At 55.4% G+C, this 26,073-nt stretch overlaps 2 protein-coding genes across 2 annotated transcripts in view; both read left to right on the top strand.

The window, feature by feature from the left end:
- The window catches only part of LOC121357868 (ETS translocation variant 3-like), a 10,335-nt gene extending 3,927 nt beyond the window's left edge, over positions 1-6,408 (top strand). Inside the window, 2 exon segments of the mRNA XM_041475553.1 lie at positions 2,413-2,644; positions 2,646-6,408. Coding sequence (XP_041331487.1) covers positions 2,413-2,644; positions 2,646-3,497 — 1,084 coding nt within the window. The 3' untranslated portion in view covers positions 3,498-6,408.
- A 1,033-nt stretch (positions 6,409-7,441) lies between these two features.
- Positions 7,442-26,073, top strand: part of ARHGEF11 (Rho guanine nucleotide exchange factor 11) — a 33,379-nt gene continuing 14,747 nt past the window's right edge. Inside the window, exons 1-18 of the mRNA XM_041475544.1 lie at positions 7,442-7,466; positions 11,459-11,665; positions 12,338-12,436; positions 12,759-12,808; positions 12,931-12,988; positions 13,471-13,607; positions 19,034-19,105; positions 19,927-20,046; positions 21,334-21,444; positions 21,943-22,023; positions 22,140-22,205; positions 22,304-22,405; positions 22,857-22,955; positions 23,626-23,668; positions 23,831-23,927; positions 24,674-24,823; positions 25,689-25,712; positions 25,894-26,047. Coding sequence (XP_041331478.1) covers positions 7,442-7,466; positions 11,459-11,665; positions 12,338-12,436; positions 12,759-12,808; positions 12,931-12,988; positions 13,471-13,607; positions 19,034-19,105; positions 19,927-20,046; positions 21,334-21,444; positions 21,943-22,023; positions 22,140-22,205; positions 22,304-22,405; positions 22,857-22,955; positions 23,626-23,668; positions 23,831-23,927; positions 24,674-24,823; positions 25,689-25,712; positions 25,894-26,047 — 1,695 coding nt within the window. The remainder of the gene's footprint in view (positions 7,467-11,458; positions 11,666-12,337; positions 12,437-12,758; positions 12,809-12,930; positions 12,989-13,470; positions 13,608-19,033; positions 19,106-19,926; positions 20,047-21,333; positions 21,445-21,942; positions 22,024-22,139; positions 22,206-22,303; positions 22,406-22,856; positions 22,956-23,625; positions 23,669-23,830; positions 23,928-24,673; positions 24,824-25,688; positions 25,713-25,893; positions 26,048-26,073) is intronic.

Consider the following 26,073-nt stretch of genomic DNA (forward strand, 5'->3'; position numbering starts at 1 on the left):
AACCCGGGGGGGGGCCGGGGGGGGGGGGGGGGGGGGAACCCCAAAAAAAACCCCAGGAATGTGGAATTTGTTTTTTTCCACAGCCAGCCTGGATAAAAAAAGCCAAAACCTGGGAGCAAATCCCGGCTGCTGTGGGGGATGTGGGCTCAGGGTTTATCTTTCCCCGGGGATTGTTGGGATTTGTGGGATAAGAGGATCAGCCTTGGGATGCAATCCTGCCGGGGCTCAGGTGAGTTTGTGGGGCCTTGTACAAATCCACGGCTTCTTCTCCCTTCTCTCCCCCTTTTCCCACTCCTTTTCAAACAAAATTTGCTCTTTTTTAACCCGTTCCTGCCCCAGAGTTGGGAGGAATTCTATAAGGATCGCAGCGGTCCTGGAGGAAACCAGGAATTCATTGGATTTTGACTAAAAATCATAAATATTTCTCTGGAGGAGAAAGGATAATGAGGAAGAGTTTGGGAATGGAGCACAAATGTCCCTTTTTTGCCCTAAAATAGTTTTGCCAGGTTTATCCCGGAGTCAGCAGCGGTTTCCTGGGAAAGGAGTCTTTCCAAGAGGATTTTCGATGGAATTAAAGCCCCTAAGAGCCAAATTCCTACAGCTGGGGGATTGTCCCCACCCAGGCACGGTGGGAAAATTAATCCATAAAAACAGAAGGCTCCTCTGGAAGTCGATATTCCCAGAAATTCCAAACTTTTCTCCTCACAAAATCTCGGTTTAGAGGAGCTGGGCCTAGAACGAGCTGCTGCAGGGCAAAGCCTGCAAGGCTGATCCAGCAGGGAAAAAAAGCAGGAAAAGTGGGGAAATTGGTGATTATTGAATCCATAAGGACAGAAAAACCCTCTGGAAGTCAATATTCCCAGAAATACCAAACTTTTCTCCTCACAAAATCTCGGTTTAGAGGAGCCCGGCCTGGCACGTTCTGCTGCAGGCAAAGCCTGGAAGGCTGGTCCAGCAGGGAAAAAAACAGGGTAAAAAGCAGGAAAAGTGGGGAAATTGGTGATTATTGAATCCATAAAGATGGAAAAACCCTCTGGAAGTCAATATTCCCAGAAATTCCAAACTTTTCTCCTCACAAAATCTCGGTTTAGAGGAGCTGGGCCTAGAACGAGCTGCTGCAGGGCAAAGCCTGCAAGGCTGGTCCAGCAGGGTAAAAAAGCAGAAAAAGTGGGGAAATTGGTGATTATTGAATCCATAAAGATAAAAGAATTGTCTGCAAGTCGTTGTTCCCAAAAATTCCAAACTTTTCTCCACAAAAAAGTCTCGATTTGGAGGATCCTGATGCAGCCTCCAGGGCAGAGCCTGGAACACCAACCCAGCAGGGAAAATAGGGATAAAAGCAGGTTCTGTGTGGGGAAAAAAGGGATTTTTCCAGGCTGGAGCCTCTGTCCGGCGCCATCTCCAGGGCTGCCTCCCCTCCCTGAGGGAATCTCCGAGGTTTTGTTTTGCCAAGGCTCCGGGAAGGCCAAAAACAACAAAAAAAAAGGGAAAAATTCCTCCAGGTGTTGGTGTCTCCTTCACCTGTGTGGGCCCTGCTGGGGTTTGTTTTATTTTCTTTTTTTTTTGAGGGGAGGAGGGAATGTCTTTTCCAAGCCAAGGAACGGGGGTGGGAAGATGTGTCTGGAGCTGTAATTCCATAATTAACTGGGAGCAAACGAGTCCGGGCGGTTCCCGGCTCCCTCTCCTGATCCCTCCTCTCCCTGGGGCACTTGGAAAAAAAATTGGTAGAATTTGGAACGCTCTTGGTTAATCCCAGCCCTTTTCATTCCCGACAGGGTGGGGGTTAGGACAGCAAACCTGGAATTTGGGGGTTTTCTCCAGGATTTTCCCCTCCTGCGCGGAGTTTTTTGGTGGAAATAGGAGAGATTTGGGTGGGAATTTGAGATGTTTTTGTGGGTCTTTGAGGTAGTTCCGTGGATTGATGAGATTCCCCCCTCAGAGGAGAGGTTTTTGTGGATATCCAAGATATTTCCATGGATATTGGACATATTTCCATGGATATTTCAGCCATTCCCATGGATTGAGGAAATTCCCCCTCAGAGAAGAGGTTTCCATGGACATTGGAGATATTTCCATGGATTTTTATGGATATTGGGAGACATTTCCATGGATTGCTGAGATGCCCTCTCAGATGAGATATTTTCATGGATATTTGAGGTTTTTTCCGTGGCTATTTGAGTTTTTCCCATGGATATTTGGGTTTTTCCCGTGGCTATTTCAGACATTTCCATGGATTGATGAGTTTCCCCCTCAGAGAAGTGATTTCAATGAGTATTTGAGATATTTCCGTGGATATTTGGGTTTTCCCCATGGATATTTCAGACGTTTCCATGGACTGATGCCATCCCCACTTAAAATACTTCCACGCATTTCCAGGCTATCCCCACGAGCTTCAGCCAGCTCTTCCCACAGCTCCCCAACCTCCAACCCGCCAATCCCTAAATCCCCTAACTCTGTTCCCCTTCTTTTCCCCCCATTTTCCCCCCTTTCTTCCCCCTTTTCTCCCCTTTTTCCCCATTTTTCCCTCCTTTTGCCCCCTTTTCTCCCCCTTTTCTCCCCCTTTTCTCCCCCTTTTCTCCCCCTTTTCTCCCCCTTTTCTCCCCCTTTTCTCCCCCTTTTCTCCCCCGGAGCTGCTGGCCGCGCCGCACGCCGCCGCGGCCGCGGGGCCCAAGCGCAAGCCCGAGGTGGTGCTGCCGCTCTTCTCGCGGCCCGGGATGTTCCCCGAGCACCCGCACAGCCCCTTCGCCGTGTCGCCGCTGCCGGGCCGCCCCGGCGTGCTCAACGTGCCCATCTCGCCGGCGCTGTCGCTCACGCCCACGCTCTTCTCCTACAGCCCGTCGCCGGGGCTCAGCCCCTTCGCCGCCGCCGGCAGCAGCTGCTTCTCCTTCAACCCCGAGGAGATGAAGCACTACCTGCACTCGCAGGCCTGCTCCGTGTTCAACTACCACCTGAGCCCGCGGACTTTCCCCCGCTACCCGCTGGTGGTGCCGCCGCTGCAGTGCCCGGTGCCGCTGGAGGAGCAGCCGCAGTTCCCCATCAAGCTGCAGCCGCCGCCGGCCGGCCGCAAGAACCGCGAGCGGCTGGAGAGCCCCGAGGCCGCCGGCGCGCCGCTGCCCCGCGTCAAGGTGGAGCCGGCGCCGGACAAGGAGCAGCAGCAGCAGGAGGAGGAGGAGGAGAAGCCGGAGAAACGCCACGGGGAGGAAGAGGAGGAGGAAGAGGAGGAGAAGGTGCCGGTTTTCGCCCGCCCGGCGGCTCCGGCGTGGATCCCCGTGCCTGCTCCGGCCGCGGCCTCCGGAGAGGAGAGCGCGGAGAAATCGGGCCGGGATTGCTCCGGGGAGGCCGGGGGCCAGGAGAGGAGGGAGGACGCCCTGATGCCCCCCAAGCTGCGGCTGAAGCGCCGCTGGAACGGAGATTCCCGGCAGGAAATGCCCGAGGAGCCGCGGCCCAACGGGATCTGGCACCTCCCCAAGGCCGTGGCCGCCGCCTCCGACACCTAATCCCGGCTGGAACAAAAAAACCTTGGAAAACACCCGGAAAAACATCCGTGTATTTATGTAGCAAGGTTGCAGAGCAGTTTGGGATCAGGGCGGGGAGGGGGGCGGGGTAGGTCTGGGAATTTTTAGGGAATTTCAGGGGTGGGAGAAGGGAGGGGGGCGGGGAGCTTCGGGCTTTGTGTTGTTTCTGTTGTTGACTTGCAGGTGAAGACGCCGCAATTCCCGCTCGCTTTTCCCGGGAAAAGCCGGCTCGAGCTCCAGGACTGGGATGGAGGAATTCCAGGCGCGGCCTCGGGGCCGCTCCCGGGCTCTTTGGGACACCGGGAATCTCCAGACCCAGGGGGGTTTTTTGGGATTTTTCGTTTTTCACGGATGCCAGGTTTCCCCGGCCATCCAGGAGCTGGTTTGGTTCAATCTTTTTTTTTTTTTTTTTTTTTTTTTTTTTTTGTAAATTTTTTTTTTTTTTTGGGAAAAGGAGGAGCTTGGGAATTTTGCATCGGGAATTTTGCACTGTCCACGGAGCGGGGTTGGGGCGGGGGGGAGAGGATTCAGGAAAACTCGGAAAATCGGGATGGAGGCCGCGTCGTTCCCGGCGGATTTCCGGGGAAATTTCCCCTTTTCCCGCCTTTTTTTCTCTCTCTCTCTCACAGAAGCCATGAGCAAAACTCTCCAAACTTTTTCAGGGAATGGGAACGGGAATAACACAAAATTAACCGGATGCCTTTAATCCTAACGCATTAAAAATGTTGGGGTTTGGTTTTTTTTGTTTTCGTGTGCCCGCAGTGGGAGTTTTTTCTTTCCCGCTGCGGAATCCGTGTGGGTGGAATTTTTGGGAATGCTTGGAAGGAGCGCTGGAATGATTGTGGTGAGTCCCGGGAACGCCGGAATTCCCGGCGCCATTCCCAGATTTTTGGACCCTCCCCCTTTCTCCCCGTTTGACTCATGCCTTAAAGAAGAAAACAAAAACCACGTTTGGACTTTTTCTGGGAATTTTCTTTCCGGGAGCGCTCGGATTTCGTGGATCCCTCCTGGTTTTTGGGGGGGAAATCCCAAATCCCGCCGTTCCCCGCGCAGCGGAATTCCGGAGGCTCCGGACTGTGCTCCCAGCGGGATAAACCCTGGAGAAGGCCGGGGCGGAGCCGGGAATTCCCAAGGATTCACAAATGTCGGGAATTCCGGGGGGACGGCGCGGGCAGGAAATTCCCTGCTGGAAGAGGAACCGGGAGCGATTCCCAAAGTCCCAACCCGGCCGGGTTTGGGATCCTCGGAATGTGGAGTTCAAAGAATTTGGGGTGGAAAACCCCTGGATTATCCCAAAAAAAACAAAACAAAAAAACCCCGGAGAGGGCGCGAGGACGAACTCAGGAATTACACGAGGAGGCCTTTCCCGGAATTCCCGCCGCCGATCCCAAATCCAAGTGCCGGAACCGTCGGGAAAAACACAAACAAAACCGGGGGGAAATCCCGGATTTTCCCCCCCCTCCAATCCTTCGGATTCGAGGCGAAATCCCACGGGAAGAGGAGGAAAGAAGTTGGAGTTTTTGTGGCTTTAAAAAGGATTTTTTGGGATTGGGGGTTTTTTGGGAAGGGTGGGAACGTTGGGGTTTTTTTTTTTCACAGCCATTGCACTGCAAAAAAATGAAAAAAAAAAAAAAAAGGATTAAAAATGAAAACGGAAATAAAAAACTTGGGAGAGTTCAGGGAATTCCGGACTCAGGACGACGGATCCGGCGCCTCTCGGGAATTCCGGAATTCCCAACGGAGCCCGGGAGGAGGAAAAAAAAAAGCAGGAAGAGGAAGGAAAAAAAAAAAAAAGCAGGAAGAGGAGAAGGAAAACGTTTAAAAAAAAAAAAAGGATTTAAAGGAAAAAAAAAATCAACCAGATCAAAATTTTATGGAGAAAAAAATCGGAAGTTTCAAGGAAAAATTCCTAAAATTCCAACGTGCCAAACCGTTTAATAAAAACAAACCCTCGGGAAGTTGGGAATGGTTGGAATTCTCTCCTGGATGAATTTGCCCCGGAGCATGATCCCGTTTTTCCAGCCGTTTTTTTTTGGTTAATTTCGCTTCTTTTTCGTAGCAAATCCGTAGGAAAAATGTTAAAAAACAAGAAAAAAAAAAAGACTTTTTGATGGGACAACCCCGAAAAGGGGGAATTTTTGGGGAGGAATTCCCCAAAAAGGAGGAAAAGGAGGAAAAATCCCAACAGCATTAATGGGGTTGTCCCGGATTTTTTTATTTATTCCGTAATTATGTTGAGTTTTTTTATTATTTTAAGCTGTTTTTCCGTTGGTTTCTTTCTTTTTTTTCGCGTCTCCGCGTCCTGGTGGGATTGAAAAAAAAAAAAACCAGGAATTTTCTCTCGGTTGAAATCATCAAAAATCCGGAAAAACTTTGGGTTTTCCGGGGAAAAACTTTGATTTTTTTAGCGCTTTTTAAACCGATATTTACGCTTTTCTTTGGGTTCAAAAAACCCCTTTTTCGAGGGATTTCGAGGGATTTGAACTCTGCCCGGTGGGAATCCGGCAGGAATCCTCCGGGAAAATCGATGGAATTTGGGATGGGGAGCGTGGCTTTGTACATAGGGTGTAAAGTAGAGGGGCAAAAAAAAAAAACCATAAAAAAAAAAAAAGACAAAAAATCCGGAATTTGTGCCTTTAAAAAGTTCCGATTTCTATAAAAATCAGATTTAAAAAAAGGGTTGCATATATATATTATATATATATATGATGGAGTGCTAGAGAAATTTATGGATAATATACATATTTTTTTCCAGGGGTATCCCATAGCTCCGTATTTTGTTATGGAAGTTGAAAAAAAAAAAAACGGAAAAAAAGGAAAAAAAAAAAAAAAACTCTGAAAAATAAAAGTATTTTACCTCGAATTGAAAACGTTAAATAAAAACCTTTTAACAGAGAGGGCTCCTGGCTTCCTTGGGAGGTTTGGGCTTTTCCCCAGGATTTTGTGGAGTTCGGGATCCGGGAGGAGCTGGAATTTTGGGAATTTTTGGGAAGGGGCGTCGGGGGATTCCCTGGATCCCAGAAATTCCCGAGGTCCTGGGGGGTCTCTTTGGGGGTTTCGGGGTTTGGGGGTGTCCCCAAGGGTGTCCCCAAAGCCTCGCTGTCCCCATGGGTGTCCCCAAATCCTCACTGTCCCTGTGTCCCCAAACCACCCTGTCCCCATGGGTGTCCCCAATCCTCGCTGTCCCCAAAGCCTCGCCGTCCCAGCTGTCCCCCGCACCCCGAGGTCACTCTGTGTCCCCCTCCCTCGCTGTCCCCGTCACCTCCCACACCCCCAGGACATCGTGTCCCCCTCAAACCCTCGCTGTCCCCATGGGTGTCCCCCCACGCTGCGAGGTCACCCTGTGTCCCCTCACACCCCCAAATCCGCACTGTCCCTGTGTCCCCCGCACCCCGAGGTCACTCAGTGTCCCCAGACCCCAAAGTCACCGTGTGTCCCCTCAAACTCTCACTGTCCCCGTAACCCCCGCACCCCGAGGTCACTCTGTGTCCTTTCACTGTCCCCCGTGTCCCCCACACTCCGAAGTCACTGTGACCCCCTCACTGTCCCCATAACCCCCGCACCCCGATGTCACTCAGTGTCCCCTCAAACCCTCACTGTCCCTGTGTCCCCCGCACTCCGAGGTCACCCAGTGTCCCCTCAAATCCTCACTGTCCCCCATACCCAAGGTCACCCAGTGTCCCCAGAACCACAGTGTCCCCTCTATCCCCCACACCCGCGGTCACCCCGTGTCCCCCATACCCGAGGTCACTCAGTGTCCCCAGACCCACAGTGTCCCCTCTATCCCCCACACCCGGCTCGGCTGCTCCGGGAGGCGTCACGCCGCTGCCGGGGGGAAAGCGGCGGTTTGGGGTGAAATTCGGGGGTTTGGGGGCTTAGAGGAGGGGGCTCAGCTCGTCTCGGACCCCGCAGGGTTTTGGGGTGAAATGCCGGGATTTGAGGTGTTTTCGGGTGAGATTCGGGGGTTTGGGGGCTGTGGGAAGGGGCTCTGCTCGTCCTCACCACGCGTCTCGGGGGGAAAGCGGCGATTTGGGGTGAAATTCAGGGATTTTGGGCTCTGGGGGCTTGGGGGAAAACGGGCTCTGCTCGTCCTGGACCCCCCGCCCCGCCCCGGCAGTGGTTTGGGGTGAAACGCTGGGATTTGGGGTGTTTTGGGGTGAAACGCTGGGATTTGGGGTCTTTGGGGTGAAAGGCTGGGGTTTTGGGTGTTTTGGGGTGAAAGGCTGGGGTTTTGGGGCTCTGGGGGGGGCTCAGCCCCGTCTGCACCTCCTGCGCGGGGATTTGGGGTGACAATCTGGCATTTTGGGGTGAAAATCTGGCATTTTGGGGCTCAGGGGAAAGGATTTAGATCAGGGTGGAGCTCCTGCCCCATCCCTGCAGTGCTTTGGGGTGAAATTCCGGGATTTTGGGGTGAAATTCTGGGATTCTGGGGGTTTGGGGGATCTGGGAGGGGGCTCAGCCCGTCCTGGAGCCCTCACCCCCTTCCTTGGGGGGAAAGATGGGAATTTGGGGTAAAACTCTGGGATTTTGGGAATTCTGGGGGGGCTCAGCCCAGCCCACGACCTCCCACCCCATCCTTGCAGTGTTTTGGGATAAAACTCCGGGATTTTGGGAATGGGGAGGGCTCAGCCCATCCCACATTTCCATAAATCCCTCAGGGCAGCAGCGTTTTGGGATAAAACTCCCAGATTTGGGGAGTGGGGTGGGAATATCCCAAACCTTTCTGATTTTTTGGGATATTTCCAGTATCCGCCACTGGAAATTGGCTTTTTCCCTGTTTGTTTTGCTCCATTTTAAACCAAATTTGGGGATTTTTTTTTTGTGGGATAAACCCTTGGAAAACCCTGGAGGTTTTTCTGGGATGAATTCAGGAATTTAGCTGAGGATTCCTGGATTGGGATCCCTGCTCCAGCCACGGCATTCCCCGCGTGGATTTGGGTGGAAAATGAGGAATTTGGGGCCCTGGGAATGGAGCAGATCCCGGGAATTTCGGGGATCATTTTCCCACCAAATTCCCGGGTTTTTTTCCTGCTTTTTCCATCCCACAGAATTCCAGGATTCCCTGTCCTGGTTTATTTGGGATTCCTGGGATCAGCCCTGGATCCTATCCCAGGTTATTCCATGGATCCCTGGGATGGTGGGAATGTCCCTGGGATTGGGATTAGGGTGGGGTTTTTTGGGATTTAGGGATCTTTTCCATCCCAGAGAATTCCAGGATTGTTTGGGGTTTCAGGGGTGAATCCTGGGTCCTGCCCTGGGTTATTCCTTGGATTTCCATCCCTGGAAGTGCCCGGTTCCCTCCCTCACCCCCGGGGCTCCGGGATCGCTCCCAGCCCCAGAATTCCGCGGATTCCCCGTGCCAGGGAGAGGGAAAAGGATCCCCTGGGGCCAGGGAATTCCAGGATCCCGAATTCCCGGCCAAACCAGCTCTGCCACTTCCCACTTTTCCAGGAGCGGCTCCCGTTAATCATTACCCCGCCGGGAACCCTTGGAGCAGCTTCCTGGAGAATTCCCCTGGAGAATTCCCGAAAAAAACCCAACAAAAACCGGGGAAAATTCCCGATTTCCAACATTTGGGATTGCCCCGGGCGGTGCCGTCCCCATGGGATCCCTTCCCATCCCTTCCCAAAAAAAGGGTTTGGGATTCCCAGCTGGAAAATCCCATGGAAACCTGGGATAAACCACGTTCATAGCAGGAAAAATGGGGAAAAATTCCCTTTTCCCAACATTTCTGATCTCTGGGTTCCTTCCCCCACTGGAATTGGAATTCCCAGCTGGAAAATCCCATGGAAATCCAGGATAAACCACGTTCATTGCAGGAAAAATGGGGAAAAACTCCCTTTTCCCAACATTTCTGATCTCTGGGTTCCTTCCCCCACTGGAATTGGAATTCCCAGCTGGAAAATCCACCAAAATCTGGGATAAACCATGTTTAAAGCAGGAAAAGTGGGAAAGAAATTCCCTTTTCCCAAAATTTCTGATCTCTGGGTTCCTTCCCACAGCGGGATTGGAATTCCCAGCTGGAAAATCCACCAAAATCTGGGATAAACCACATTTAAAGCAGGAAAAATGGGGAAAAACTCCCTTTTCCCAACATTTCTGCCCACTGGCTTCCTTCCCACACTGGAATTGGAATTCCCAGCTGGAAAATCCGGGATAAACCAGGTTTAAAAAGCGGGGAAAATGGGGAAAATTCCCGTTTTTGCCCGTTCTCCCCGTGGCTTTCCCTGGTGCTTTCCCAGGGAGGGCAGCGGAGCCGCAGCCCCCGGCAGGGAGGGAACCAAATGTTGCAAATCCGAGGAGAAATTCCGAACTCCCGGAATTCCTCCCCAGAACTCGGCGGCCGCCGCCGGAATGTGGGAAGAAAAAATTCCCCCGAGGTTTTTTTTTTGGTTTTTTTTTTTTTTTTCCCCTGGGAGTTTTTGTTAATTCGGGAATCAAAGCCCGCAGTTCCCACGTTCCATTTCCCTGGGGGCTTTGGGAATTCGGGGTTGTTCCCGTGAAAATTGGTGGGATTTTGGGAATCCTGGCTCCTCGCAGGGCCCTGTGGGAGATTCCCAGCGGGATCAGATCCCAAAAAAAAACCCAGGAATGACCGGCAGGGGTTGGGAGCAGCTTGGAAGGGTTTGGGAGGCAGGGAGAAGCTGGGAATTGTGGGATTATCCTGCAGCATTCCCAACAAAAACACTTGGGAATTTTTTGGGAAGAACCCCGCAGCTCATCCCAGCTGCCCCTGGAATTCTGTTGTTCCTTGGAAAACCACGGCGTGGAGGGAACGGAGTGGGCAGAAATGCTGGAAAATGGGATTTTTTTCCCATTTTTCCTGCTTTGAACCCTGGTTTATCCCAGGTTTCCGTGGGATTTTCCAGCTGGGAATTCCAAACCTGTTGTGGGAAGGAAGCCAGTGGGCAGAAATGCTGGGAAAAGGGAATTTTTTTTCCCATTCCAAGCTGCAATATTTTGGGAATATTGGATTTTTGGGAGCTGGGAAGGGAGAGCAGAGCTGGGGTCCCTCTGGAGGCCCAGCTGGAATGGGAATTGTGGGAATTGTGGGAATTGCCGTGGCTGGGCCGCCCCCGAGGCAATTAAGGAGCTTTAATTAAGCCGAATTAAACGACTTTTTTATAGCCTGGTTAAGCCCCGGCTGCTTCCAGAGGGGCAGGAAAAGCCTCTGGATCCCCTTGGATCCCCCTGGCTGGCACCTGGGCATTCCTGGAATTGTGGCTTTTAAGGGAAAACATCTCGGGAATGCCACGGATCCCGGAATTCGGGGATTTTTGGGGGGAAAAAAGGGATTTTGGGTGGATAACAAGGGCTGACCCGGGCTTGGCCGTGGGTAATCCCGAGGGTTAATCCTGATTTTCCCCCGGATTGGCCGGGAATGTCCAGGGCTGTGCCCAGGTCTGGGCTTCTCATGGAAAAAGGGGCTGGAAAATCCTCAGGGCTTTTTCCTTGGGGGGGCTGATCCCAGAGAAAAGGGGGATCTGCCAGGGGGGTTTGGGATCTGCCAGGGGGGGTTTGGGATCTGCCAGGGGGGGTTTGGGATCTCTCAGGGGGATTTGGGATCTGCCAGAGGGGATTTGGGATCTGATCCCGGGGAATGGGGCAGGACCAGAGGGAACGGCCTCGAGCTGTGCCAGGGCTGGAAATCTGGGATGATTTTTCCATGGGAAAAAGGTTGGGAAGCACCAGAAGGGGCTCAGGGAGGGTTGGATCCCATCCCTGGAGGTGTCCAAGGAATTCCTGGAGATCCCTCTGGATGTCCAGGCCGTGCCACAGCTCAGACTCCGTGGATTGGGATCTTCCAGAGCGGCCAGAGAGCGTGTCCAGCTGGCCTGGCAGTGACCAGGGGTCACCTGAGCTGGCCTGGGAGTGACCAGGGGTCACCTGAGCTGGCCTGGCAGTGACCAGGGGTCATTTCCACCTGTCCTGGCAGTGACCAGGGGTCATTTCCACCTGTCCTGGGAGTGACCAGGGGTCACCTCACCCGCCCTGGCAGTGCCCAGGGGCCATCCCGGCCATTCCCGAGTTGCCGAGTTGCCGTTCCCACCCCAGGTTGAGCAGCCTCTCCTCGTCCCTGGGCGAGTCCCCCTCGGAGCGAAGGTCCCCCGGCCACCACCGGCAGCCCTCGGACGCCTCGGAGTCCACAGGTGGGAATTTCCCTGGGGAATTCTGGGAGTCCGGGCACTCAGTGGTCACTCAGTGGTCACTCAGTGGTCACTCAGGGCTGGGGGTGCGGGTCCAGATCTTCCCACACTCTTGGAACATTGGGATTTGGGGATTTGGGGTCCCACAAGGGGGAATGCGGGGCTGGGGAGTCCGGGGTGGCCACAGGAGCTGGTGGTCAGGAGTGGACAATGGCCATGAGGTCAGGAGTGGCCACAGGAGCTGGTGGCCAAGGGTGGACAGTGACCCCGAGGTTCAGGGTGACCACAGGAGCTGGTGGTCAGGGGTGGACAGTGACCCCGAGGTCAGGAGTGGCCACAGGAGCTGGTGGCCAAGGGTGGACAGTGACCCCGAGGTCAGGGGTGGCCACAGGAGCTGGTGGTCAGCGGTGGACAGTGACCCCGAGGCCTGGCAGGCCCTGGCACCGGGGGTTCCTCAGGGCCAAACCCAGACTGCAGAGCCTCACTGGCTCCTCTTGCTCCTGTCCCTGTGTCCGTCTGTCCCTGTGTCCCCCGTGTGTCCCTGTGTCCCCTGTGTGTCCCTGTGTGTCCGTGTGTCCCTGTGTCCCTGTATCCGTGTGTCCCCTGTGTGTCCCTGTGTCCCCGTATCTGTGTGTCCCCTGTGTGTCCCTGTGTGTCCGTGTGTCCGTGCCGCAGGGCTGGTGCAGCGCTGTGTCATCATCCAGCGGGACCAGCATGGCTTCGGCTTCACCGTCAGCGGCGACCGCGTGGTGCTCGTGCAGTCCGTGCGGCCCGGTGGGGACAGGGGGACAGGGGGGACAGGGGGACAGGGTGGGGACAGGGATGGACACGGGGATGGACACAGGGAGGGACACGGGGATGGACACAGGGAGGGACACAGATGGACACAGATGGGGTGGACAGGGCCAGACAATTCCCAGGGGTCCCCTCTTCCATCCCCAGTCTCAGCCTGGGGCAGAAAATGGTGGGAGAATGGTGGGAGAGAAAGATGGCAGGGAGATGTGGGAGCAGGGGGGCTTTGGGGGGCTGAGGGGGTGGGGAAGCCCCCGTGGAACATTCCAGAGGAAATCTGGGCTCTGCTCTGTCCCGTGTGCAGGTGGGGCTGCCATGAGGGCCGGCGTGCAGGAGGGTGACCGCATCCTCAAGGTGGGCGCTCCCGCTCCCCTCCCGCCTTCCCGGGGGAATTCCCGTTTTCCCGGGGAATTCCCGTTTTCCCGGGGAATTCCCGTTTTCCCAGCCCTTTGCCAGCCCCTGCCCGGCTGTTGCAGGTGAACGGGACGATGGTGACCAACAGCTCCCACCTGGAGGTGGTGAAGTTGATCAAGTGTGAGTTGGGGCCGCAGTTCCTGGGAATTCTCCTGGAGGTGGTTCCGTGGGAACGGGCCGGGCTGGGGGAGGGGGAGGACGTTTTCCATCCTTCGGGAATTCGGGAGGAGCCTGGAAGCGTTTCCAGCCCTTTTTCCCACATTTTTCCAGGAAATCCTTCCTACCCCTCATCCCAGATTCTCCCTGGAAATGCTTCCCGCTCCCAGTTCTCCTGGAAATTTTTCCTAGGAATTTTTTCTTGGAAATTCTCCCTGGAAATCCTTCTCACCTCTTTTCCCAACTTTTTCCTGGGACTCTTTCTCACCCCTTTATCCCAGATATTTCCTGGAAATCCTTTTCCCCCCGTTTTCCAGGAAATCCTTCCCGCTCCCTGGAATTTTTTTCCTTGTGAATTTTCCCTGCCAGCCCCCCCTCACAGCCCCCTTATCCCAGACTTTTCCTGGAGTTCCTGCTGACATTCCCGTGTCCCGTTTCGTTCCCAGCCGGTGCCTACGTGGCCCTGACCCTGCTGGGGTCCCCCCCCGGCTCCGTGGGAATTCCGGGATCCCAGCAGGAGCCGGAGCCCCCGGGGTGTCCCCAGGGGCCCCCCCAGCGCATCACGGAGCCCCGGCCCCTGCAGGTGAGCCACAATTCCAGGGGGGAGCCCGGAATTCCAGGGGGGAACATGGAATTCCAGGGGGGAACCCGGAATTCCAGGGGGGAGCCCGGAATTCCAGGGGGGAGCCCGGAATTCCCTCAAGTGACCCCAAAACTCGCCCAGGAGATCCCAGAATTCCCTGAGGGGATCCCAACCCCCTCATACCCATTCCCAATATTCCCGTTATTCCCATTAAATCCATTATTCCCCCCCATGCCCATTATCCCACCAATCCCATTCTCCCATTCCCATTCTCCCATTATTCCTGTTATTCCCATTGTCATTCCTGTTGCTATTCCTGTTGTTATTCCCGCTGCCATTCCCGTTATTCCCGCTGCCATTCGCGTTATTCCCGCTGCCATTCGCGTTATTCCCGCTGCCATTCGCGTTATTCCCGCTGCCATTCGCGTTATTCCCGCTGCCATTCGCGTTATTCCCGCTGCCATTCGCGTTATTCCCGCTGCCATTCGCGTTATTCCCGCTGCCATTCGCGTTATTCCCGCTGCCATTCGCGTTATTCCCGCTGCCATTCGCGTTATTCCCGCTGCCATTCGCGTTATTCCCGCTGCCATTCGCGTTATTCCCGCTGCCATTCGCGTTATTCCCGCTGCCATTCGCGTTATTCCCGCTGCCATTCGCGTTATTCCCGCTGCCATTCGCGTTATTCCCGCTGCCATTCGCGTTATTCCCGCTGCCATTCGCGTTATTCCCGCTGCCATTCGCGTTATTCCCGCTGCCATTCGCGTTATTCCCGCTGCCATTCGCGTTATTCCCGCTGCCATTCGCGTTATTCCCGCTGCCATTCGCGTTATTCCCGCTGCCATTCGCGTTATTCCCGCTGCCATTCGCGTTATTCCCGCTGCCATTCGCGTTATTCCCGCTGCCATTCGCGTTATTCCCGCTGCCATTCGCGTTATTCCCGCTGCCATTCGCGTTATTCCCGCTGCCATTCGCGTTATTCCCGCTGCCATTCGCGTTATTCCCGCTGCCATTCGCGTTATTCCCGCTGCCATTCGCGTTATTCCCGCTGCCATTCGCGTTATTCCCGCTGCCATTCGCGTTATTCCCGCTGCCATTCGCGTTATTCCCGCTGCCATTCGCGTTATTCCCGCTGCCATTCGCGTTATTCCCGCTGCCATTCGCGTTATTCCCGCTGCCATTCGCGTTATTCCCGCTGCCATTCGCGTTATTCCCGCTGCCATTCGCGTTATTCCCGCTGCCATTCGCGTTATTCCCGCTGCCATTCGCGTTATTCCCGCTGCCATTCGCGTTATTCCCGCTGCCATTCGCGTTATTCCCGCTGCCATTCGCGTTATTCCCGCTGCCATTCGCGTTATTCCCGCTGCCATTCGCGTTATTCCCGCTGCCATTCGCGTTATTCCCGCTGCCATTCGCGTTATTCCCGCTGCCATTCGCGTTATTCCCGCTGCCATTCGCGTTATTCCCGCTGCCATTCGCGTTATTCCCGCTGCCATTCGCGTTATTCCCGCTGCCATTCGCGTTATTCCCGCTGCCATTCGCGTTATTCCCGCTGCCATTCGCGTTATTCCCGCTGCCATTCGCGTTATTCCCGCTGCCATTCGCGTTATTCCCGCTGCCATTCGCGTTATTCCCGCTGCCATTCGCGTTATTCCCGCTGCCATTCGCGTTATTCCCGCTGCCATTCGCGTTATTCCCGCTGCCATTCGCGTTATTCCCGCTGCCATTCGCGTTATTCCCGCTGCCATTCGCGTTATTCCCGCTGCCATTCGCGTTATTCCCGCTGCCATTCGCGTTATTCCCGCTGCCATTCGCGTTATTCCCGCTGCCATTCGCGTTATTCCCGCTGCCATTCGCGTTATTCCCGCTGCCATTCGCGTTATTCCCGCTGCCATTCGCGTTATTCCCGCTGCCATTCGCGTTATTCCCGCTGCCATTCGCGTTATTCCCGCTGCCATTCGCGTTATTCCCGCTGCCATTCGCGTTATTCCCGCTGCCATTCGCGTTATTCCCGCTGCCATTCGCGTTATTCCCGCTGCCATTCGCGTTATTCCCGCTGCCATTCGCGTTATTCCCGCTGCCATTCGCGTTATTCCCGCTGCCATTCGCGTTATTCCCGCTGCCATTCGCGTTATTCCCGCTGCCATTCGCGTTATTCCCGCTGCCATTCGCGTTATTCCCGCTGCCATTCGCGTTATTCCCGCTGCCATTCGCGTTATTCCCGCTGCCATTCGCGTTATTCCCGCTGCCATTCGCGTTATTCCCGCTGCCATTCGCGTTATTCCCGCTGCCATTCGCGTTATTCCCGCTGCCATTCGCGTTATTCCCGCTGCCATTCGCGTTATTCCCGCTGCCATTCGCGTTATTCCCGCTGCCATTCGCGTTATTCCCGCTGCCATTCGCGTTATTCCCGCTGCCATTCGCGTTATTCCCGCTGCCATTCGCGTTATTCCCGCTGCCATTCGCGTTATTCCCGCTGCCATTCGCGTTATTCCCGCTGCCATTCGCGTTATTCCCGCTGCCATTCGCGTTATTCCCGCTGCCATTCGCGTTATTCCCGCTGCCATTCGCGTTATTCCCGCTGCCATTCGCGTTATTCCCGCTGCCATTCGCGTTATTCCCGCTGCCATTCGCGTTATTCCCGCTGCCATTCGCGTTATTCCCGCTGCCATTCGCGTTATTCCCGCTGCCATTCGCGTTATTCCCGCTGCCATTCGCGTTATTCCCGCTGCCATTCGCGTTATTCCCGCTGCCATTCGCGTTATTCCCGCTGCCATTCGCGTTATTCCCGCTGCCATTCGCGTTATTCCCGCTGCCATTCGCGTTATTCCCGCTGCCATTCGCGTTATTCCCGCTGCCATTCGCGTTATTCCCGCTGCCATTCGCGTTATTCCCGCTGCCATTCGCGTTATTCCCGCTGCCATTCGCGTTATTCCCGCTGCCATTCGCGTTATTCCCGCTGCCATTCGCGTTATTCCCGCTGCCATTCGCGTTATTCCCGCTGCCATTCGCGTTATTCCCGCTGCCATTCGCGTTATTCCCGCTGCCATTCGCGTTATTCCCGCTGCCATTCGCGTTATTCCCGCTGCCATTCGCGTTATTCCCGCTGCCATTCGCGTTATTCCCGCTGCCATTCGCGTTATTCCCGCTGCCATTCGCGTTATTCCCGCTGCCATTCGCGTTATTCCCGCTGCCATTCGCGTTATTCCCGCTGCCATTCGCGTTATTCCCGCTGCCATTCGCGTTATTCCCGCTGCCATTCGCGTTATTCCCGCTGCCATTCGCGTTATTCCCGCTGCCATTCGCGTTATTCCCGCTGCCATTCGCGTTATTCCCGCTGCCATTCGCGTTATTCCCGCTGCCATTCGCGTTATTCCCGCTGCCATTCGCGTTATTCCCGCTGCCATTCGCGTTATTCCCGCTGCCATTCGCGTTATTCCCGCTGCCATTCGCGTTATTCCCGCTGCCATTCGCGTTATTCCCGCTGCCATTCGCGTTATTCCCGCTGCCATTCGCGTTATTCCCGCTGCCATTCGCGTTATTCCCGCTGCCATTCGCGTTATTCCCGCTGCCATTCGCGTTATTCCCGCTGCCATTCGCGTTATTCCCGCTGCCATTCGCGTTATTCCCGCTGCCATTCGCGTTATTCCCGCTGCCATTCGCGTTATTCCCGCTGCCATTCGCGTTATTCCCGCTGCCATTCGCGTTATTCCCGCTGCCATTCGCGTTATTCCCGCTGCCATTCGCGTTATTCCCGCTGCCATTCGCGTTATTCCCGCTGCCATTCGCGTTATTCCCGCTGCCATTCGCGTTATTCCCGCTGCCATTCGCGTTATTCCCGCTGCCATTCGCGTTATTCCCGCTGCCATTCGCGTTATTCCCGCTGCCATTCGCGTTATTCCCGCTGCCATTCGCGTTATTCCCGCTGCCATTCGCGTTATTCCCGCTGCCATTCGCGTTATTCCCGCTGCCATTCGCGTTATTCCCGCTGCCATTCGCGTTATTCCCGCTGCCATTCGCGTTATTCCCGCTGCCATTCGCGTTATTCCCGCTGCCATTCGCGTTATTCCCGCTGCCATTCGCGTTATTCCCGCTGCCATTCGCGTTATTCCCGCTGCCATTCGCGTTATTCCCGCTGCCATTCGCGTTATTCCCGCTGCCATTCGCGTTATTCCCGCTGCCATTCGCGTTATTCCCGCTGCCATTCGCGTTATTCCCGCTGCCATTCGCGTTATTCCCGCTGCCATTCGCGTTATTCCCGCTGCCATTCGCGTTATTCCCGCTGCCATTCGCGTTATTCCCGCTGCCATTCGCGTTATTCCCGCTGCCATTCGCGTTATTCCCGCTGCCATTCGCGTTATTCCCGCTGCCATTCGCGTTATTCCCGCTGCCATTCGCGTTATTCCCGCTGCCATTCGCGTTATTCCCGCTGCCATTCGCGTTATTCCCGCTGCCATTCGCGTTATTCCCGCTGCCATTCGCGTTATTCCCGCTGCCATTCGCGTTATTCCCGCTGCCATTCGCGTTATTCCCGCTGCCATTCGCGTTATTCCCGCTGCCATTCGCGTTATTCCCGCTGCCATTCGCGTTATTCCCGCTGCCATTCGCGTTATTCCCGCTGCCATTCGCGTTATTCCCGCTGCCATTCGCGTTATTCCCGCTGCCATTCGCGTTATTCCCGCTGCCATTCGCGTTATTCCCGCTGCCATTCGCGTTATTCCCGCTGCCATTCGCGTTATTCCCGCTGCCATTCGCGTTATTCCCGCTGCCATTCGCGTTATTCCCGCTGCCATTCGCGTTATTCCCGCTGCCATTCGCGTTATTCCCGCTGCCATTCGCGTTATTCCCGCTGCCATTCGCGTTATTCCCGCTGCCATTCGCGTTATTCCCGCTGCCATTCGCGTTATTCCCGCTGCCATTCGCGTTATTCCCGCTGCCATTCGCGTTATTCCCGCTGCCATTCGCGTTATTCCCGCTGCCATTCGCGTTATTCCCGCTGCCATTCGCGTTATTCCCGCTGCCATTCGCGTTATTCCCGCTGCCATTCGCGTTATTCCCGCTGCCATTCGCGTTATTCCCGCTGCCATTCGCGTTATTCCCGCTGCCATTCGCGTTATTCCCGCTGCCATTCGCGTTATTCCCGCTGCCATTCGCGTTATTCCCGCTGCCATTCGCGTTATTCCCGCTGCCATTCGCGTTATTCCCGCTGCCATTCGCGTTATTCCCGCTGCCATTCGCGTTATTCCCGCTGCCATTCGCGTTATTCCCGCTGCCATTCGCGTTATTCCCGCTGCCATTCCCGCTGCCGTTCCCATTGCCATTCCCGCCGTTCCCGCTGCATTCCCGCCGTTCCCGCCGCCGTTCCCGCTGCATTCCTGCCGTTCCCACCGCCGTTCCCGCTGCATTCCCGCGCTGTCCCTGTCCCGCAGGACCCCGAGGTGCAGAAGCACGCGGCGCAGATCCTGCGCAACATGCTGCGCCAGGAGGAGGCCGAGCTGCAGGTGCTCCCCCTTCTCCTCTGCTCCCACTTTTCCGGGGGGGTTTTGGGTTTTTTGGGAATTGTTGGGATTTTCTGAGGATTTTTTTTTATTTTTCGGGTTTGGTTTTGTTTTTTTTTTTTGTGACTTTCATGGGATTATTTTGGGGGGGGAGATTTTCTGGGATATTTTTTTTTATTATTTTCTGGGATTTTCTGGGATTTAATTTGTTATTTTTCGATGTTTCCTGGGTGTTTTCCCGGGGTTCCCTGGGAATGCTGTGGGAATTCCCTCTCCCTCCCAGCATTTCCGTGAAAAACCCCGGAAAACCCCAGGCAGAGCAGTGGAATGTTTGGGGATTTTCCTGAGATTATTTATTATTTTCTGGGATTTTCTGGGATTTTTAAAAATTATTTCCTGGGATTATTCTTTATTATTTTCCGGTGTTTCCTGGGTGTTTCCCGGGTGTTTTCCCTGGGAATGCTGTGGGAATTCCATCCCTGTGTGTCCCAGCGTTCCCATGAAAAACCCCGGAAAACCGCAGGCAGAGCAGTGGCATGTTTGGGGGATTTTCCTGAGATTATTTTTTTTTTATTATTTTCTGGGATTATTTTTTATTATTTTCCGGTGTTTCCTGGGTGTTTCCCGGGTGTTTTCCCTGGGAATGCTGTGGGAATTCCATCCCTGTGTGTCCCAGTGTTTCCATGAATAACCCCGGAAAACCGCAGGCAGAGCGGTGGCGTGTTGGGGGATTTTCCTGAGGATTTATTTTATGATTTTCTGGGTTGTTCCCCGGTGTTCCCGGTGTTCCCGGTGTTCCCGGCGGCGTTCCATGCCCGCGGCAGCGCTTCCAGGAGCTGCTGCAGCGGCAGCCGGGCGCGGCGCTGGAGGAGCAGCTGGAGGGGGCGCGGCGCCGGCTCAGCCAGCTGCAGCTGAAGGTGCTGCAGGAGGCGCGCGGAGCCGCGGTACGGCCGGGAGCGGGCCGGGAACGGGCCGGGAACGGTCTGGGAACGGGATGGGAACGGGCCGGGAACGGGATGGGAACGGGATGGGAAGGGGCCGGGAACGGGATGGGAATGGGATGGGAACAGGATGGGAATGGGGATGGGAACGGGATGGGAATGGGGCTGGGAATGGGATGGGAACGGGATGGGAACGGGATAGGAATGGGGCTGGGAACGGGATGGGAACGGGCCGGGAACGGGATGGGAACGGGATGGGAACGGGATGGGAACGGGATGGGAACGGGATGGGAACGGGATGGGAACGGGATGGGAACGGGATGGGAACGGGATGGGAACGGGATGGGAACGGGATGGGAACGGGATGGGAACGGGATGGGAACGGGATGGGAACGGGATGGGAACGGGATGGGAACGGGATGGGAACGGGATGGGAACGGGATGGGAACGGGATGGGAACGGGATGGGAACGGGATGGGAACGGGATGGGAACGGGATGGGGGTGGGGACGGGATGGGAACGGGATGGGAACGGGCTGGGAACGGGATGGGAACGGGGCTGGGAACGGGATGGGAACGGGATGGGAACGGGCCGGGAACGGGATGGGAACGGGATGGGAACGGGATGGGAACGGGATGGGAATGGGGCTGGGAACGGGATGGGAATGGGATGGGAATGGAGCCGGGAGCGGGGCTGGGAGTGGATCTGGGAATGGATCTGGGAACGGGCTGGGAATGGAGCTGGGAATGGGATGGGAGCGGGGCTGGGAATGGGATGGGAATGGATCTAGGGAATGAGCCAGGAACGGAGCTGGGAATGAGCCAGGAGTGATATGGGAATGGATCTGGGAATGAGCCGGGAATGAGATGGGAATGATCCAGGAATTCTGGCAAGGATCCTGGGAATTATGTGAGAATGGATCCTGGAATGGATCAGGGAATATTCTGGGAATAATCCTGGGAAGGATCAGGGAATTCTGGGAATGATCCAGGAATGAATCTGGGAATAAGTCTGGGAATGATCCTGGGAATAAATCCAGAAATTCTGGGAATAAATCTGGCGATAAATCAGGGAATGATCCCAGGAATAAATCTGGGAATAAATCCAGAAATTCTGGGAATCCCAGGATGCTTTTCCCAAAAAATAAAACTGGGGGTGGAGGGGCTCGGTGGGAATCGTGGGTGAAGGTGGGAATTCCCTCATTCCCGGATTTCTGGGATCCCTTTTTCCCTTTTCTGCCTTTCCTGGGAATTCCCTGCCCTTTCCCTGACCCCGTGTCCCTTTTCCCAGGATTTGGGCTCCCGGCCCCTGGAAGGGGAGGCTCCCCGGGGCTCCCCGCAGCTCCCGGGGCGTTTCCCCAGGGATCCCCAGGATGGGGACCCAGGGCTGGAATCCGCAGAGGTGAGGGGAATGCCGGGAAAAATCCGGGAAGAATCCGGGAGAAATCCGGGAAAAGGGCGGGGAGGAGTTCGGGAAGATCTGGGAAAAGCGGGGGGAAACTGCAGGGAAAGTTTGGGAAGAGAGGGTGAAAGTTCCAGGAAAGGTTTGGGAGGAAGGGGGAGAAATTCCAGGAAAAGTTTGGGAAAAGCCTGGGGGGGGAAATTCCAGGGAGAAGGTGAGGGGGGGAAATTGAGGGAAAAACAAGGGAAAAAGGGGGGGAAAATCTGGGGAAAGGGGGTGAAAATTCTGGGAAAAACAGAGGGAATTCCAGGAAAAGTTTGGTAAAAGGGGGGAAAATTCCAGGAGAGGGAAAAACTCCCCCCAGAATTTGGGATCCCCTGGAATTCCCGGCTCCCTTTCCCTCTCTGGGCGTTTTTCCCTGGGAATTCCGAGGGATTTTGGGATCCCCGCCTCCCCTGGGGGTTTTTGGGATCCTGATCCCGAAATTCCCGTTCCCAGGTATCCCGGAATTCCGGCTTTTCCGAGCCCGGCAGCCCCCGGAGCTCCCCCGTGCTCGGCTCCCGCCTCTCCACGGATCCGGTGGGGCTGGAAAATCCCGGAAAATCCGGGAAAATCCTGGGAAAATCCCGGGAATCCCCACGGGGATCCTCCCAGGGCTGTTCCCAGAGCTTGATCCCGGTTTTTTTTCGGGATAGGGATCGGGGAGGCCCCAGATCATCGGCCCTGAGGAGGATTGCGAGCCTGGCAGTGGCAGCAACGAGGTGAGGATTGCGGGAAGAGCGGGAATGGGGATTTGGGAATTCCTGGGGGGATTTTTGGGATCCTGGCACTTCCCACCTCTCCCTCTCTCTGTTCCCAGAGCGATTCCGTGTTCCAGGATTTGGGAATTCTCAAATCCCGCCCGGCCCATTTGGGAGTTTTCCTGAGGTTCCTCTTCTCCCAGGCCGATCCCACTCCTCTGGTAAGGAATTCCCAAAATTCCCGGGATTTTCTGGCCCCTGGGATCCCATTCTCAACCTCTGGCACCTCCCAGAGATTCCAGGAATATTCCTGGGAATAAAAACTGAGCAGGAATTCTGGGATTTCCTCCTCCTTGGATCCCATTCCCAGCCCCTGGCACCTCCCAGGGTGTTCCCAGGGGTTGGGATGGAGCAGAATTCCTGGGATTTCCTCAACATCCCTGGAATTTCCTGACCCTTGGGATCACATTCCCAACTTTTGGTAGCTCCCAGAGGCGCTCCCAGAGCTTCCAAGGACATTCCTGGGAATAAATCCCCAGATTTCCTCCCCGTGGGATCCCATTCCCAGCCCCTGGCGCCTCGCAGGGCGTTCCCAGGGCTGGGGGCGGAGCGGAATTCCCGGGATTTCCTCGGCATTCCCGGGATTTCCTCGGCATTCCCGCTTTCCCGCAGCTCTTCCACCTGTGCTCCGAGGTTTGCTGCCAGCAGAGCCCCCGGGAGAGCCGGGCCCTGGGCAGGGACATCTGGAACGTCTTCCTGGACAGGGTGGCGGTGAGCGCCGGCATTCCCGGGATTCGGGGCGTCCCGGGGCTGGGGGGGCTCAGGGGGTTTTGGGAGCATTTTCCAGGACTTGGAAGAATTTTGGGATGGTGTTCTGGAATTTGGGGAGCATTTTCCAGCATCTGGGGAGGATTTCCCGGGATTTTGGAGAATCTTCAGGGGTTTGGGGAGGATTTTCCAGAATTTGGGATGGATTTCCTGGGATTTTGGGATGGATTTCTCAGGATTTTGGGATGGTTTTCCCAGGATTTTGGTATGGATTTCCTGGGATTTTGGGATGAATTTTGTAAGGATTTCCCGCGATTTTGGGATGGATTTCTCAGGATTTTGGGATGGATTTCCGAGGATTTTGGGATGCATTTTGGGAAGATTTCCCGGGATTTTGGGATGGATTTCTTGGGATTTCGGGAGGATTTCCCAGGATTTTGGGATGGATTTCTTGGGATTTCGGGAGGATTTCCCGGGGGATTTTGGGATGGATTTCTTGGGATTTTGGGATGGTTTTCCCAGGATTTTGGGATGGATTTCTCGGGATTTTGGGATGGATTTCGGGAGGATTTCCCAGGATTTTGGGATGGTTTTCCCAGGATTTTGGGACGGATTTCCCATGATTTTGGGATGGATTTCCCAGGATTTTGGGATGCTTTTCCCTCTTTTCCAGCCCCTGCGGGTGAAGCTGCCGGAGCAGCTCCTGGCCGAGATCGGTGAGTTCAGAATTCCAGGAATTTCCCCCTGGAAAAGGATCCCAGGGCCGGGATTGGGAATTCCCAAACTTTTCCCCGAGCCACAGGAAAGTTGGGAATGAGCCCTGCCATGAGGGGAGCGCCCGGAGCGTTCCCAAAATCCCCAATTTCCCCAATTCCCAGAGCTGCGCCTGCGGAACGGCGACGAGCTGCGGCCGGCGCTGCTGGAGGCGCAGGAATTCCTCATCCCGGAAATCCAGGAGCAGCTCCAGGACTACAGGTGGGAGCCGCCCCAAACCCCGGGAAAATCCCAGGAAAATCCCCAGTTCTGGGAATGCCGGGAGCTCCCCGTCCCTCTTTGGGGCAGAACCTCAGGAAATCCCCGGATTTTGGGAGTTTTTGCGCCTCCCAATCCCGGTTTTTTTGCTCTTTCCCAGCAGAACCTGAGGCAAATCCCAAATGTTGGGAATTTCAGGAGCTCCCCATCCCATTGTTTTTGTTTTTCCCATGAAAACCTCAGGAGAATCGGGAATTTCGGGACATCCTGATCCCGTTTTTTTTTGGGAAATCCCAGATCTTGGGAATTCTGGGTGTTCCCAATCCCGTTTTTTCTGTTTTTCCTGCAGAACCAAGTAGAAAATCCCAAATTTGGGGAATTTCGGGACTTTCTGAGCGCTCCCAATCCTGGTTTTTTTTAGCTTTTCCTGGAGAGCCAAGTGGGACATCCCAGATTTTGGGAATGTTGGGAATTCCAGGAGTTCTGATCCCGTTTTTTTTAGCTTTTCCCAGAGAGCCAGGCAGGACATGCCAGATTTTGGGAATGTTGGGAATTCCAGGAGTTCCCAATCCCATTTTTTTTTTAGCTTTTCCTAGAGAGGCAAGCGGGACGTGCCGGATTTTGGGAATGTTGGGAATTCCAGCAGTTCTGATCCTGGTTTTTTTAGCTTTTCCCGGAGAGGCAGGCGGGACATGCCGTGTTTTGGGAATGCTGGGGATTCCAGGCGCTCTGATCCCGTGGTTTTCCAGGACGAAGCGCACGCTGGGGCTGGGCAGCCTCTACGGGGAGAACGAGCTGCAGGAGCTGGAGCTGGGGAACGGCCCCCGGGAGCCGCGGGAACGCCGGGAGCGCGAGCGCGCGCTGGCCGAGCGGCAGCTGGGACACCTCGGGGACATCCTGTGAGCATTGGGAATGGTGGGAATTCCCGTGGGATCGCTGGGGTGGGCACCTCGGGGACATCCTGTGAGCATTGGGAATGGTGGGAATTCCCGTGGGATCGCTGGGGTGGGCACCTCGGGGACATCCTGTGAGCATTGGGAATGGTGGGAATTCCCGTGGGATCGCTGGGATGGGCACCTCAGGGATGTCCCGTGAGGATTTGGGATCAATTCCCTTGGGATCATTGGGAATTCCTGATGGGATCGCTGGGATGCGCACCTCGGGGGCGTCCTGTGAGGATTTGGGATCGTTGGGAATTCCCGTGGGATCGTCGGGATTGGCCACCTCGGGGACATTCTGTGAGGATTTGGGATCGCTGGGAATTCCCATGGGACCATTGGGAATTCCTGATGGAATCATTGCGCATTCCTGATGGGGTCGTTGGGATCATCGGGATTGGCCACCTCGAGGACATCCTGTGAGGAGGGGGTTGGGAATTCCCATGGGATCATCGGGAATTCCTGATGGGATCGTCGGGGACGTCCCGTGAGGATTTGGGATCGCTGGGAATTCCCATGGGATCTTTGGCAATTCCTGATGGGATCGTTGGGATGGGCACCTCGGGGACGTCCCCTGAGGATTGGGGGATCTTTGGGAATTCTTATGGGATTTGGGATTGGCACCTAGGGGACACCCTGTGAGAGCGGGGATTGGGAATTCCTGGTGGGGTTGGAATCTTCCGGAATTCCTGGTGGGATTCGGGAATTCCTGATGGGATTGTGGGGCTGCAGTGGGAATTTTGGGAGTGGGAATGGGAATTTTGGGAGTGGGAAGGGGAATTTGGGATTGGGGATGGAAGACTCCAAGGAATTCCTTTTCCCGCAGCTCCAAGTACGAGGAGGAGCGGAGGTGAGCGGATCCAGCGGGGAAAAATCTGGGAATTTGGGCCATTCCCGATTTTCCCTGGGGAATCCTCCCCTGGAATTCCCAGTTTTCCCACTTTCCCCTCTCCCAGCGGATCCGGGCCCCTGGGGATCCCGGGAATTCCGGGAATTCTGCCGGTCCCACCCTCTGGAATTCTCTCTCCCAGCTCTCCCATGGCCTTCGCCCTCAGCACCTTCATGGCCCACGCCGGGATCCGGCCCCGGGAATTCCGGGAATCCCGGGAATCCCGCAACCCCGGAGCCTCCGAGAAGCTGCCGGACAAGGACAAGTGGCTGCCCTTCTTCCCCAAGGCCAAAAAGGTGGGAATGCCCAGGAATTCCCGGGA

This window comes from Pyrgilauda ruficollis, unplaced genomic scaffold (assembly GCF_017590135.1).
Source record: "Pyrgilauda ruficollis isolate IOZ18807 unplaced genomic scaffold, ASM1759013v1 scaffold350, whole genome shotgun sequence".
Classification (NCBI taxonomy): domain Eukaryota; kingdom Metazoa; phylum Chordata; class Aves; order Passeriformes; family Passeridae; genus Pyrgilauda; species Pyrgilauda ruficollis.